At 43.2% G+C, this 15,383-nt stretch overlaps 1 protein-coding gene across 1 annotated transcript in view; it reads right to left on the minus strand.

Annotated features, from left to right (window-relative positions):
- Positions 1–2,525: 2,525 nt before the first annotated feature.
- The window catches only part of zbtb46 (zinc finger and BTB domain containing 46), a 102,775-nt gene continuing 89,917 nt past the window's right edge, over positions 2,526–15,383 (minus strand). Inside the window, exons 5-6 of the mRNA XM_037684815.1 lie at positions 3,280–3,455; positions 2,526–3,180 (exon numbers count right to left, since the gene is read on the minus strand). Coding sequence (XP_037540743.1) covers positions 2,740–3,180; positions 3,280–3,455 — 617 coding nt within the window. The 3' untranslated portion in view covers positions 2,526–2,739. The remainder of the gene's footprint in view (positions 3,181–3,279; positions 3,456–15,383) is intronic.

Here is a 15,383-nt window from a genome sequence, read left to right on the forward strand (position 1 = left end):
TGAGGAAGAGGACGTGCAGTACGGAGGTGGTGAGGAGAGGCCGGGGAGGCACGCACACAGCCAGGCGTCTCTCAGTGGCCACAGCACCACAGGACAGAGATTTGTAACCGATCGTGGGCTTCTTCCTCACCCTTTTTTTTTTTTTTTTTAACATTCATCAAAATTTATTTTTTAACTAACAAAGTAAAACTTTTTGATGGGTGAAATAAAAACACAATAAATAAAGTTCTCACACAAAAATGTATAAATAAATCTCAACTTGTGCTGAAAGCATCTTTATGCGGGGCTGATGGGAAGTGCAGTCCATAGGCCTGATGTGGGACAGCACTTGTTTCCCTTATTTTTTTTAGATAAGCTTTAAAAAAAAAAAAACACACCAGTCTGAAGGAACCCAATATGTAGCCTCATCACACTGATCTGAGTGGAGTTACTACCAGATTGTTAATTTAGCCACAAATTTAAATAAAATAAAGCTCAGTTTTAAAGGATGTAGCCGGTGCTTTCACACAGCCCTTCGTTTCCTCAATAATAAAACAACGTGCACACTTTCATCAAACTGAGACGATTAGGCTTCAAAAATCAAAACGACAAAAAGTGTTTACTGCAACAATAAATGCAAAAAGAAAACCAACGGGCTGAAATGAAATCACTTCATGTATACAAAGACCTAGATTGTTTTTGGTTCCATAGTAATCAATTAGTGTACATTAGTGATGCAAGAAAAAATACACTAAATAAATGTTCAATCAATATCTAACAGAGCAGTTGGACGGTGAAAGTGTATTCCCCTCTTAGTAAAACCAACAAACAAACAGAAAAAGCGTAACATGGCACAATAAAAGATTGATAAAAGCCCCATGGCTTGCTGTCCACAACAAGGCAAAGTATAAAAGCTTTTTTTTTGTACAAGATATAAAATATAAAAAAAACTGAAACGCACAATAAAGCTTAGCATCCAGCACTTCATAATAATTAATAATAATAACATCACAACAATAAATCATAGTTCCAATATTCATAATATTAAGACGTCATCGGCCTCACTTGAATTGTCAACTTTTCCAGAAACTGTGAAAATAATCTTAAAAAATAAAATAAAATCAGTGTAGACTGTTTATCATTTCCTTTTTTTTTTTTTTTTTTTGAATGTGGGGGGGGGGGGGGGCACTCCTTACACTCGTTCTTGCATTTAAACACTCCTCCTGTTCACACAACGTACACGGGGGGAGGAAAAGGAGAGGGAATGACTTCTCATAAATCAGAAATCCACAGATTTTTTTTCAATAAATAACTAATTAACATTAAACACTCTACAAATACTGAAAACTTTGCATTTCAAGCACAACGTTGATCCTTATCTTTATATCGCACAGAGCCGGAGAAACTAGATCACGAAAAGCAAAGTTCAACCGTGAAAAGAGTCTGCATATTCTGAGTTAAGAAACTGAAACGACATGTCTGAGGAGGGGAAAAAACAAAAACAAAAGCATGGGTTTTAAAAATTAATTTAAAAAAGGACAAAGGCGGTTCATCCAGAAGTGTGAGCGACTCGGCTCTCGGGTCGTTTTCTAACGACTTCCAGTGTGAGTGACACCGAACCCGAGACAGCGCGAGACAGTGTTAGTGTCGGCCAGGTCTACTCTGCGCTCGACTTTTGGACCAGAAAAGATGACGTCCACTTTGTTTAATAATACGTTTAAAACTCTCAAACACCCCGCGAGAGTCTTGTTTAGTCTCCCTGTCTCCCTCTGTCTCACACAGCCTTCATTATCCCTTTTTTAAATTGTATGTACATTTGTCAAATGTGTAGAATCTGCTGGAATGGATCATAAGAAACCAACTTAAAGAGAAGAAGAAAAGATTAAGGACCCCACTGAAAGACACAAGCTATATTAACAGCAATCTGCACACACACAAAAAAAAAAAATCAGTGATTTTTTTTAAATATATTGTGATAACAGTCAAGAGGACATGAAGTATATCCTTAAAGGTAGGTGCGGTCACCGAGTTGTTCAGGTAAGTAAAGATCAGGTCAAAAAATGTAAACCACGGGTTCAGGACTTTGACAGGAGTCAGTTGTCATTAAAGTGCAAGTCTGTGGCAGTAGGACTCTGCATGAAAAGTGTGCCGCTGGGCCTCCCAGTCCCCGGACACTCATCTGTTTGCAATAGATTTTAGATTCTCCCTTCATCTATTGAGGGACTCCCTCTCTCTCTATATATGGGAAAACGATACAGCCAAGGAGGGAACAAGACACCCTTCCTCCTGGCTTTTCCCCCCTTACTCTGTCTGTGATCCTTGGTTTCCATGGTGATTGTGATGGCAAACGTACAAAGTTGCAGACTATAGCGTCGGCCGCGTCCTTGGCAGCCTCCTCGCTGATTCCTGTTGCGACAGAGTAGAAAACTGCTGGACTCTGGCCTGAACCCTCGAGAAAAAGGAACACAAAAGCACTGCATCTGGAGGAAAGAAGGTAAGCAGAAAAAAAGCCTCGCAACTCAAGCCAGCTCTTGATTACTCTTCTTCTATGGCAGTCAAGCTTGAGAATAGTGTGTCTGTGTGTTTGAGAGTTACTCGTAATGATCATTGTCGTGCAACATCCTACAGCATCTCCATTCAGAGGAAGGCCTGCCCACAGGAGGACGAATAGGTAAAGAGAGCAGAGGACTCTGCCTGAGAGATCACTGAAGATCTTCAGAGATCGATCGTTGAAGCCACTGACAGGAGCCCCCGCAGCCTCTACGAGATCCACGCAAAGTCCTTCTCGCTCCCGTTCTGCTGCTCCCCCTCCTGGGCCGAAGAGTCACTCTCCTCCTTCTCATTGTCCAATGCTCTGTGCACCTCAGCGCCCATTCCTGAGTCCTTCCACTTCCCCCCGTCCTCCTCCCCTTCCCCAAGGATCTCCCCGTCCCCCTCCACCATCATCTCTTCCTCCCCTTCGCCATCACCATCGCACTCCGCCTGGTCGTCGTGAAAGCGGTCCCCGGGATACAACTCCTCCTCAGGAGAGATGTCCCCGCCCGCCTCCCCGTTGTGGTCGAGCAGCGCCGCCATGCCCCGGCCTGAGCAGTCTGTGCAGACGCCATGACGACGGGAGCCATGCTTGATTCCAACACTGGCTGCAGACATGAAGACCCGGCTGCACACTTTACACACGTACTTCTTGTCTTTGCTGTGGACCTGCGGGATGGAAACACACAAGTTCACATTATTAATTTACACTCCAAACAGAGGTGTGATGTGCAGCCCTTCAAGGGGGGGTAACCATGATGCGCTCACCAGCGTGTGCCTCTTCATGTGCTCCCGTCTGGTGAACTTCTTGCCACAGATTTCACATGGGTATGGCCTCTCACCGGTGTGGGAGCGCATGTGCCTCTTAAGGATGCACTGGTGCATAGCAGAAAAACTGCAGTAGGGGCACTTGAACTTTTTACGGATCACCGTGAAGTCATTCACTGCAATGACAGAAAGGAGGGAGAGGGGAGAGAAAATGTGGGGGGAGGGGGGGGGGGGGGGGGGAAGAGATTAGTTTAAAAGAAACTCATTGAGTAAAAAAAAAAAAAAAAAAAAGAACACGACGTCTGTTTTCAGTTATTGCATTTAATTAGCAGCATGGGCTAGAAATGTAACATCAATTCCCATGGTCATCCCAATCCCAGTCAAAGCTACAGTTGCCCTGGCAACAGCTCTTCCTTCATACTAAAGCAATAAAGGCATAGAGATACTATAAACACATGGCACAACAGTGAGTCTGCCTTGGGTTGCTCTAGAAGGTCTTTACAATGAACAGGAAAAAACAGACAGAAAGGCAAACACAGACAAGAAAATCCAATCACCTACACAAAGGGAGGGACACTGAATTACTCAAAGCAGGATTATTAATATGATATTAATATGAATATATATTAATATGAAAGATCAAGGCTAGATTTCTGACAACACACTGCACACAACTAGTGCACATAAAGGAGGGGCGTTAAACACACAAGGAAGAGTTATAAGGTGGCACAAAGAAATTACCTCCAACTGCTTCTGCTCTGATCAAACAAACGACAACACGTCAACAAAAAGTACAAAAGAACACAAAAACTGGGCGACAGCGTCAGACATACAGACTGTGAAATATTGATATGAATGCTTTTGTACAATATACAAATATAAATTTAAAAAAGACGACTGAAGCAAATTCTATATTTTGAATCACAATTTATTCACATCATAAAATCTACAGAGATTCTGTTTAAAAAAAAAGAAAGAAAAGTACAGATCTGTGAACAGTACATGGGTTTCAGTGATCCAATATTTAATCTAGCTTCGCGTAGCTTTCTGTTCTTACGTCGACACTTACTGAAAATCAAAAGCACCGCACCACAGTCAGACACTATCTCCTACGTCTCTTCAAGCGCTGCATATTTTCTCGTTAGTTCCTGAGATCCTTCAACCTGCCTGTCTGTGTCAGCGGCTGGCTTCGACTGAACAGGCTACCTGAAAATGGGGGTTTTATGATGCATTTGGCATTTGAGAGTTTCTCTTACATATATAACTTACATGCACAACTGCAAATGGGCAGAATCCCATTGGAGTCAAGTTTATCTTTTTTTTGGAGCACCTAAAAAGGTAAAGGCAGATGTCTGCTCTTTTGGGTACAGTCATCACGATATGGGTGTCAGTAAATGGGTTAACTTGAGAGAATAATTTGTTGCACCATGTCTGTAAACTTAAAGCCAAAGATTTTGGCAGAAATGGGCGTAAATTTACATTCATAATAATCATAAAGCCTGTGCTGTGCCCAACCCATCAACACGGTCTTCACCATCCCCCTCATCCTCTCACATTTTTCCCCACTTGATTCCTCGTTTTTTTGCCCTGAGCACACAACCACACCATTATCGCTCGGCAGGCGTGACATCACTAAGCTCATCTGGTTTAAAAGTCCTCTGACCCCATCAGCCATACTTCCTCTTCAGATGTAGGGTCAGAGGTTAAGAGGGGCCGGAGCCGTGAAGGACCAATTACTGTCCAGGTCCTACCTCACACAGCCGCTACAAGACTTACAAACCTGGGACAGAGAAGTTGGTCAGACAAAAACAAAAACAAATAAATAAATAAAAGAACGAAAATGACACCACCCAACCCCCATCTGAGCTGCTACCGTCCTATTGTTTTAGCAGGCTTTGTCTCGTTCCGCACATCCATCTGCGCCGATCTGACAGCTCTGACTGAGTGAAGTCATGTCAGAAAGATTGAAAAGATTTGCTGCGTCTCTCGGATGTGACACAGAACTCCTTTGTCATTTATGCTATTTTTAATTCTTTATTTAAACTGCTCTTGTGCTACTGCAGACAATTTGGAAGCTTGATTCCGATTTCTCACTGCAATGCTGCAGAGATCCTGCAGGTGGAGTGGTTGTTCGGGGCTGTGAGCCACAGACAGGTATGAACTCTGAATGGCTTGTGTGCTGATGCAGGGGTGGTCGGAAAGATTAAGATCACTCTGCCTAAAAAGGACCCAAAAGTCAGAACGGTGAGTGGCGACAGAGAGTGTTTTAAGTTTAAGAGGTGGGAAAAAAACCAACCACCCCACACCTCTCCATTCGGCACTGCAGTTTAAAGTAATTCATCTGGTTATGGGTATAATTGTAAATGGGTATAATTGTAAATGGGTATAACACATTGCATAAACTTTTGGTCAAAAGCTCCTTCAGTCAGATTCATTTTGCATAGCACCTGTGCATTTCTGACAAACAAGGTGTTCCCTTCACAGTAATATTAACATATTCAACAAGTTGTAAAAAATATGGGTCACACTTTTGATTGTAAAAGTGCATAAACATCACAAAGCTGTTTGGCATTAATGTTAAACACAAAGTGAAGGAACATTGCCAACTGAACAAATGGGTATAAAATTGTGTTTCACAGGCTTTCCACATCAATACTGCTGTTAAAACCGTCAACTTTCATGTGCTGCGTTAGCCGCCACAGTGGATCTGTAAGTCCACTCTGAGACATTTCCATCCCAGTGCTGCCTCCCAGTATAGCTGCTGGCAGCAGCCCCACCTGGCAGCACACTTTAACGTGCGTTGCCAGGTTTTTCTGGGTGCTAAAAGCCTTGGCGCAGGCCGGGCAGGTGTGACCTCTCTCTCTGGAGTGCACGGACGACAGGTGCCTGTGCAGATCCGTGCGGTCTCGGAAGTGTTTCAGGCAGTACGTGCACTGCATCAGCTTCTTCTTGAAGTGGATGGTCTTCTCGTGTCGGTCCGCGTTTGATTTGAGGGTGAAGCTGGCAGGGCAGTGGGAGCAGAAGTAGCGTGCTGGCGAAGGGTCACCCACTGCGGGGCGGAACAGGGACTGGCTAAAGTAGGGGGATTGAGGCTGTGACTCGGGACGGGGCTGGACAGGTTGGTGGACGCTCGGCCAGTCCAGAGACAAGGCCATCAAAGACAGGGTGTGGTGGTACTCGTGTTCCCTGAGATGCTCCAGGCTGCCGAACAGCCGTTTGCACAGGGAGCAGGCCAACCCCTGCGAGGAGCTTGCACCATGCACTGGCAGGACTCTTTCCCCTAATCCAGCCTCTTCACCCATCACGAGCAGCCCCTTAGTTTCTGTGCCAGCCATGGACACTGACGCAGGCACCGACAAGCCTTCGCCCATCTGATCCCTCTCATCGGGAGACTGGTCACCTTCCAAGATGGAAACAGTGAGAAAGAAGGCAAAAAATAAATGCACAGGAAAGTGAAGTACAAGAATACACACGCAAGTCATTGAAAATTTTCAGTTCATACCTGTGCCGCTTTCTTTCATCTCTTCTTTGTCTTTTATGTCCTCCTGTAAGAACAGAATATCCCGTTATGTCTCTGCCCCACACACACACACACACACACACACACACACGCACACACACACACGCACACACACATAGTCTGTAAGGAATGTTGTCTGGGCATGCAAGAGGCAGGAAGGTGTTACAAGCTGTGAAAGCAACTTTTTTCACTTGCAAAATGCACAGAGATAAAGTTCTGAACGAAGAAAAAAAAATATATATATACAATATATGTATATGAAGGTCATGAATATTTAAAGAAAATTTGAGATGAGAGAATAAACAAAAAGATGACAGTTTAAAGATGCTGCAGTGGTCTGGTGGGACGCAGACCGAGCTGCTAGCTTGATCTACAGTGTTAATAACATTATCTACCTGATACTCATAAAACTCTTTCCCATTCTTAAACCACCTTTGCACCCCAGTTAAACTTTACCCCTTCCATTATCCACTCTGTGCCTGTGCCATTCCTTCGCCCACCCCACCTCCACCCATTTGTTTGGCTCCTGCTCTCCTCCTCCTCTGTAAGAACAGAACACCATGCACTGGGAAACAGATGGCTTGTGGAGCCAACCACTCGTGGAGATAGGCAGGCTTGTTGGGAGGCAGGTCCTCTGAAATCAAATGCTGCTCCTAAATGTTCACCCGCGCACACGCAAACTGGCACAAAAACACACAAATATGCCTGTCTGCACACACACACACACACAGCAGAACAAACAATTTCCTGAGCTGAGAGACCAAACCAGTCTTTGTCTTCAAGTATTGATTCTACTCCCATCTCATCACACTACCTTGCTATCTATAAGCACACGCTGTCAATGTGGCTTGAGGTGTCATCTCCCATGTAAGTGCTATCAACTACATTACTGCTAATGCTATGCAACGAAACCTGGCTTTAAGGCAAATTCAAGTAGAGTTTTATTAAAAGATTATCAGAGGAAAAAAAGATGAGAGAAGGGGACAAATCTGAAAGAAACGGAAAACAAAAAGCTTAAAGAAAGGCAAAAGGACAGACTTCATCACTCCAGCGCAGCAGGAAATATGTCATACAATGAATGAACAGAGAGGGGTTGCAGTGCGGAGAAATTGCCCTGGGAAGGTGGTATCTCACTGCGCTGTGACTGATGACACTTGTCGATTACAACAAATTCCTTAAAAGTACTGTAGGTGGAAATGTGCAACTATTCTGCTGCGGTCTCACTGAACTCAGTGTTTGAGCTCAGAGACCAACAAGTCGAATTGCCAGTTTATGAAGATCCCGGCCTGTTTTGTGTGCGCAGCTTGGAAAACTGTATTCTCGGCCACGCACATTATTTTGTGTCCCACCTCAGTTCCCTTTATGCCTACCTCACAGCTGCTCCCACATTTATGATTTATTCTCATTGAGTAAATTTCTGACATGAAGAGAGGTAGATTTGGACCAGATTTTTAACAGATTTATCAAACCTGGACATTTGCCTTGAATGTTTTCTGTCAAAGAAGAGCAGGTCTCAAAATACAGAGCTCTTGAATAAGTGTCTTCAACAGTGAAGTAGAAGACACTTGCGATTAAATTTGGAGGGATTTGAAATGAGTTGGAGACGCCCACGACAACTTTGTGACTACTTTGAGAGAAGAGTTGTTGCACAAACTTTTTAAACTTGTTCCAACTCCAGCGACAGGACTGCGCATCTCACGCCAGGAAGTTAAGAACCCCACAAAAGTAGCAAGACTTTTGGGAGACTCCTTCATGGATGTCGTTCACCCAGCGAGATACCACCTTAAACATTTTTTTTTTAAAGAGCCACTTTATCTTCTCTACCACCCTTTCAGTAGACACATTCTACTCCCCCCCCCCCCCCCCCCCCCCCAGTGTGAGAGTAGAAGTGAGGTGAAGCTGCTCTCTGGGTGCTTATCTCCATTTTCTGCTATAACTCCTATCAAACTCAGAGAGCAGCCTCCATGCTGGTTCACAGCTAGGCTCAGGGTGCTTACCTCTGACAAGGTGGAGGGATCCAAGCCCTGGGGGGCCTCTTCCACTTCCATGTCCAAGCCTTCAGAGTTCAGCAGGGGTGCCCCAGCCTGCAGACCGGGGGCCTCCAGGGGCCGGGGTTCCGAGGGGTGCATTGGCGTGAGTGGAGTAGATGGACAGTATGTCGGTGTTGATGATAGCAGGTGTGGTGGTGATGAGGATGATGATGGTGGAAGATGAGGAGGAAGAAGAGGAAGAGGAGGAGAGGAGCCAGTGCCCTGTTTGTTATGAACAGTGGCCCCCGTGGCCCCTGGCCGGAGCGTGCTGCAGTAGTTGTTGAAGCGGAGCCCTGAGGAGCACAGGAGACGAGTCTCACCCACCCACTCACGTACAACTGCAACTCTGCTAGCAGCTGGCCACCAGAACACACAACGAGAGAGAGTGGGCAGGGGGTGGGGGGCACACTGAGGCTGCCAGTGCTACACTATCAAACACCGAGGAGAGGGGGAGGAAGAAAAACTTCGAAGTTTTACTTTCCACCAGCCAAGGGGAAAGGGTAAGGGCTTCTCTTCTCTCTGTCTCTCTTTTTTTTTCTCCCTTTGCTCCTTTGCTCTCCTTCTCCTTCCACCCACATGTGAGCGCAGAGGATGGCAGCGTGTGTGTGTGCGTGGTTTGTGAGCGAGCGTGCAAATGCTGTGTGCGCCAATGAAATACATATAAGGAGAGAGGGCTTGAAGATCCTCTGTAGCGGGGAGGCAAATAGTTTTGGAGAGAAGCCATGTTGCTGCTCAAGTGAACACTTTTTTTTTTTTGGTGCACAAAGTGGCCAAAGGACGACTACACAGACCGAGTAAAATATTCACAAGCATCAAGTTAAGACTCGCTGGGTGAAGAATTTAGAATTTCTTGCATAGCCTTTATGGCTCACGCACGTATTTCTCCTGTGTAAAGTTTACTGCAAGTGGTTGTGTGTGTTTAGGGGGAAAGTCTTCAGAGTTATGCAGTGGGTTAGTCATTCACTGCACCCCCCACCCCCACCCCCTGCACAATGGACAGAATCACACATCCGTGAGGTTTGATTCCCGGAATGTTAAACGCCTGACACTCCCCTCTCCCACTTACTGAGACACACAAAAGCTGACATCCCCATCTCTTCCTCCCTGCCCCAGCAGTGACAGGAGGAGCAACCCTGCATGCGAGCGAAGAAGACGTGGAAGCAGAGAGTAAACGGATGAGCTACAGGTGAGACGGAGCAGCTCATTAACTAATGGTGTTCTGGCAGAAGACACCTGTCAGGGAAGGGCGATTATGGCATAACTCCGTTAGTTGGCTTAAACACTCAGTACATTTCCATGCAGAGTTAAGCTTCGGTTATAGCCGGACCAGGCCATTTAATTGGACTGCTGTCCTTGTAGCAGAATACAAGTGTTAGAACACAATTCACTTTATTGACGGAAATATGTCAAACTTTGCCGTGATAGATGGAACTATGCCTCTTGTTCCGTTCTTTTTCCGTTCTCCTACACCAGTTTCTTCAGTTACTTCCTGGTCAAAGTCCAGGGTTCATCAGTGAAGCATGTGCCCAGACCTCTTTTGGTTTAAATAAACATCAAAATAAAAGAATATTTCAACTCCCAACTGAACTGTCTTTGCGTATGAGTCCAACTTTGAGATATTTAATACGGTTCAGTCTTGAAAGTGTGGAAAGGTGTTTCAGAATCTTGCTTTTGGACAAACTAACAGAACAGTTTGACTCCACAGCCTCCACCACAAATGCAACATGAACACAATAAGTGCTGGTTCAAGCCTCTTGCAGAATTGTATTTTCTCCCCACCAAGTTTAGTATTAAAGTTGTCAGTTTGAGCTGCATAAATGCAATTATAGCAAGCTGGAAAAGTGCACAAAAACAAGAAGAACAAATAAAAACAAAGGAGAAACAACTTTATGCAGCATAAAATAAACACATAACCATAAAGGACTTGACTGTAAGAGAACTTGATTACTTTACACCACCTGCCACTAAAACAGGGTCAAGACTTATGAGATGCTTTAGGCTTTAGAGAAGCACTTCCATTAAGATGAATATCCTGTTATCAGGGCCTAATTACCTAAAACTTTTCAGACTAGTTGGGAGAAATTGGATCTAGCTGGTTTTGCTGGTGTCATCCTGTTAGTAACTTTCAGACAGTTTCGTTCTTTTTACACGGTTTTAAACAATAGTGAAAAATATTTAAAGTGTTTTAAATCAGTTTTTAATGACAGGTTTTATTGACGTTGAACAGTACAGCTCTAAGTAGAAAGTCACACTCTTCAGTTTAGACTTTTCTCACACCGTCACTTGTTTCAGACGGCCATGTTTACATAGAGGCCGGAGGTTTTTATACTGAAGAGTGATAGAAAATTTAAGAGAAATTCACTCCTATATGAACACATTTCTATCTACTGCAGGTAGGACACTGACTCCTCAGATATAGTTTGTACAACCCAATCTCCTATAGACTGAGCTTTCAATTATTAATAATCATCTAAATTAAAACTACTGTTCAAATTATCCACCCATCATTCAAGAAAAGGACCTAAAACCAACTTTGCTCTAATATTTTATTCTCGCACAGATGCTTTGGTGTTAGGAACTCTATGATGTCATTTATTATTAACTTTAAGCAGAAATAAACAAATCAACAGTGAAAAACTTTAACTACAAGAGTGTTTCATGCACAACTTTATATATTAATGGGATATATTTTAATTCTGAACTGGCACTTTATGTAAATAAATGTTCAGTTTTTCTTCCATCTCTGTTTTAAAGTATTTGAAGAAAGGAAGCTGAAGTTAGATGAGCGATCAATGTTTAAGGTGCACGGTGTTCCCTTAGCAGTTCCAAAAAGTTTAGATAAAAAGTGCAAAAGGTGGCCTTTAATAAAAGGCCATCCAAAGTGGGTTTCATTCATTTCCTGTTATTGATATTTTTATTGCTTCTCCTGTTCTCTTGCATTTAAAAAGATGAGCTATATGTCATGGGATGACTATATAGGATTTAGACAATATAAGGTAATTTTCCAAAGCAGATGTGAAGGGATGAGAGTTGACACAGAAAAAGTTCACTAATAATATACATATGATCTGTGTGGTTAATTGGATGCATGTTACAGCAGCAGCGTGGGCAGGTGGGCCGGGATGGTCTGACCAAATCCACTGGCCCACACTGTCTGCCATGCAGAGAAGCAGCAGGTCTAAATCCCAAAGATCCTAATTGGATTCCAATGACTGATTGACAAGCAGACCAGTTCTGTATTTTGGATGTGCAACTTACCAACAGGATGTGCCCAGTGTAAAGATTAGTGAATAAAAGCTCATATTTACCGGCTCAGTTTGAGTTGTTAAATGGTAATAAACGTCCAGTTTATTACTATTAACTCTAGTTTTCTGTTTAGTCTGATTTAAGGTGAGTTTGGTGGAAAAACAAAACCTATTTTAGAAGTTAATTTAACCGAAGCTCTGTTTTGAGGTATTCTGCTGACAGTTTGTGGTCTCTCCAGGTGACCGTGTTCAGCCCTCCTCTTCGCCTAGATCAATATTTCCCAGGATTTTTAAAACAACATGTTTTGATGATGGCTGGTGGAAAAGAGGGGGTAAGAACAGAACAGGAGGAAAGGGGGCGAGAGCGAGGGAGAGGTGAAGGAGAAATATGTCGAGGGAAGGCTGCTAAACAGGAGCGAAGGAGGAAGAGGGAGGGATGGAAGGAGGGAACAGCGATCTGTCAAACCAGGCAGACTTCTCCTCCGCCCAGTAATCTGAGGTACAGTGTTTGTTTATTTTTCCTCCTCATTTAGACACAGGGACACACTTCGGGGTGGGAGGGGAAGCTGTTGGCCATCTCAACAAACCCATTTCCTTGACCCTCATTGTGTAGCGAATACAAAATAGTGTTTGGCAAACCAGAAACCCTCCCTGAGGTTTCTCTGGTGACAATGGAAATACAGATATAGGGCTCGTTCAATACAATTTTCCATGCTGGGAACAAATGATTAACATTCTGTGAATTCTCCACCTTCCTTCAAATAGTCAAGGCTGCTGTAAAGTCAGCCCATGTATGTGAAAGCCTCGTCCTTTTTTTTATTTTCTGAGGCTGTCTGTGCAGTGACAGCATCTGATTCTCCTCTTTAAGCCAACAGAAACATCTCAATCCCACACACTTAACACTCACACAAAGGAGGTGATGTGATGCGACTCCGTGGATGATTGTGAATCTGTGTTTTGGTCTATTCAGGCTTGGCCCCGTCTTTTATTTTGTAAGGTGAGTGGGGCTCAGCTCAATAGACGTGACTCGGCACCGAGCTGGACCCTTCCTCTGCTTTTCTTCCGCGGACAAAAACAGGCAGAACTTGGGACAAAAGATCCAATTACACGCCACTAAAAAGCAAAAGAAACAAACCCAGAAGTTGAACACACAAAACGTGCCCACGCGGACTTGGACTCGAGCGAGTCTGCGCTCACACTAACACAACCACGCACAACATGAGCGCTCACACACACACACATAAAGCAACACACACCCTGACAGTTTAACACCCTCAGTGAGTAGCAAAGAAAATGAGAAAATAAGAAAAATCTCTTGTTATTGACGAGTTTAACACGAATGCACATCCATCTTTTATCAACATGAATGGACATTAAATAGACGTTTTAAAGATGAGCAGAGGAATTTAAAGGAATACAACTGCTGAAAGATTATTTTAATGTTCATGTAATGTTTTAAAACTAATTTAGACTTTCACATAGGTGAAAAATGTTGGTGTAACTGGCATAAAATGAATGTCAGATAGAAATAAATACGCACAAGCATAATGACAAAATTACCTAAAAATCATGATAAAAAAAAGACATTTAAATATAGTTATTCAGTATACCAGAAATATGTAATTATTATATTATTGATATTATTGCAAAAGACGTTGAAAATCTTGGAGATCACTGTGTGATGTGTTCCCACTCTGCATGAAGATAGTAGTTATGCCAGTCCGAAGTGGAGTCATCTAGTATCAATCAGTTGTTCCCAACCTTTAGTCCACAGACAACCCCCACCCCCATCTCTTATGACAAAAGAAAAGCTGTGCACACAGGCATGCAGAAAGAATAATTTGATTTATCATTTCCTGTTTGTCCATTCTTCAATTGGGATCAATTTTCTTAAACAAATTAACAGCCGGTGTCTTGATATTTCATTTATCTGTTCAGGATGAGATGTCCAGATGTTCGTGGCAGCTGTTAAAGGTTATTTCATTTATAATTATTATTGTGTTAAGGAGCTGAAGACTCACACAAACACAGCACCAATGAGACCTGAAACTAAGTGATTGGTCACTCTGGGCCCAGATTGTTATTTGGCGATCCAAAAGTTTTCTCGCGGACTTTTTCCCGATTTGAAGATGGTTGAGTTCCTCACAACTGGGGTGTTGGAGCGACTTACTGGATGCTGATGTGGAGCCTTCAGAGTTGTGGCACAGTCAGAGGTGATGTGGTGAGTCTAGTTATGACAGCGATGAAGTGAGTGCACGTTTACTGCTGTTTGTTTTTTACCTACAACAGTTGGCGACCAGTGCAGATACCTCTGCTCTATTTATCAGTTTTGGAAATTATGTTAGAAAAGCCTTTATAAATCATAAAATCTTTGGATTATCATTCAGAGCACATGACAATGTTCTCCTTAGTCAGCCGAATGAACAAATGAAAAACCCCCATATGTATATATATAAACAAACTGGATTCCAAAACAGTTGGGACACTAAACAAATTGTGAATAAAAACTGAATGCAATGATGTGGAGATGGCAAATGTCAATATTTTATTCGTAATATAACATAGATGACAGATCAAAAGTTTAATCTGAGTAAATGTAACATTTTAAAGGAAAAATATGTTGATTCAAAATTTCACAGTGTCAACAAATCCCAAAAAAGTTGGGACAAGTAGCAATAAATGGCTGGCAAAAGGAAATTGAGCATATAACGAACAGCTGGAAGATCAATTAACACTAATTAGGTCAATTGACAACATGATTGGGTATAAAAAGAGCTTCTCAGAGCGTCAGTGTCTCTCAGAAGCCAAGATGGTAAGAGGATCACCATTTCCACCATTGTTGCGCAGAAAGATAGTGCAGCAATACCAGAATGGTGTTACCCAGCGTAAAATAGCAAATACTTTTAAGTTATCATCATCAACTGTGCATATCATCAAAAGATTCAGAGAATCTGGAACAATTGCTGTGCGTAAGGGTCAAGGCCGTAAAACTCTACTGGATGCTCGTGATCTCCGGGCCCTTAAACGTCACTGCACCTCAAACAGGAATGCCACTGTCAAGGAAATAACAGAATGGGCTCAGGGACACTTCCAGAAAGCATCGTCAGTGAACACAATCCACCGTGCCATCCGCCGTTGCCAGCTGAAACTCTACAGTGCAAAGAGGAAGCCATTTCTAAGCAAGCTCCACAAGCTCAGACGTTTGCACTGGGCCAGGGGTCATTTAAAATGGAGTGTGGCAAAATGGAAGACTGTTCTGTGGTCAGATGAGTCACGATTTGAAGTTCTTTATGGAACACTGGGACGCCA

Source organism: Nematolebias whitei, chromosome 11, assembly GCF_014905685.2.
Source record: "Nematolebias whitei isolate Nwh7 chromosome 11, NemWhi1, whole genome shotgun sequence".
Lineage (NCBI taxonomy): Eukaryota > Metazoa > Chordata > Actinopteri > Cyprinodontiformes > Rivulidae > Nematolebias > Nematolebias whitei.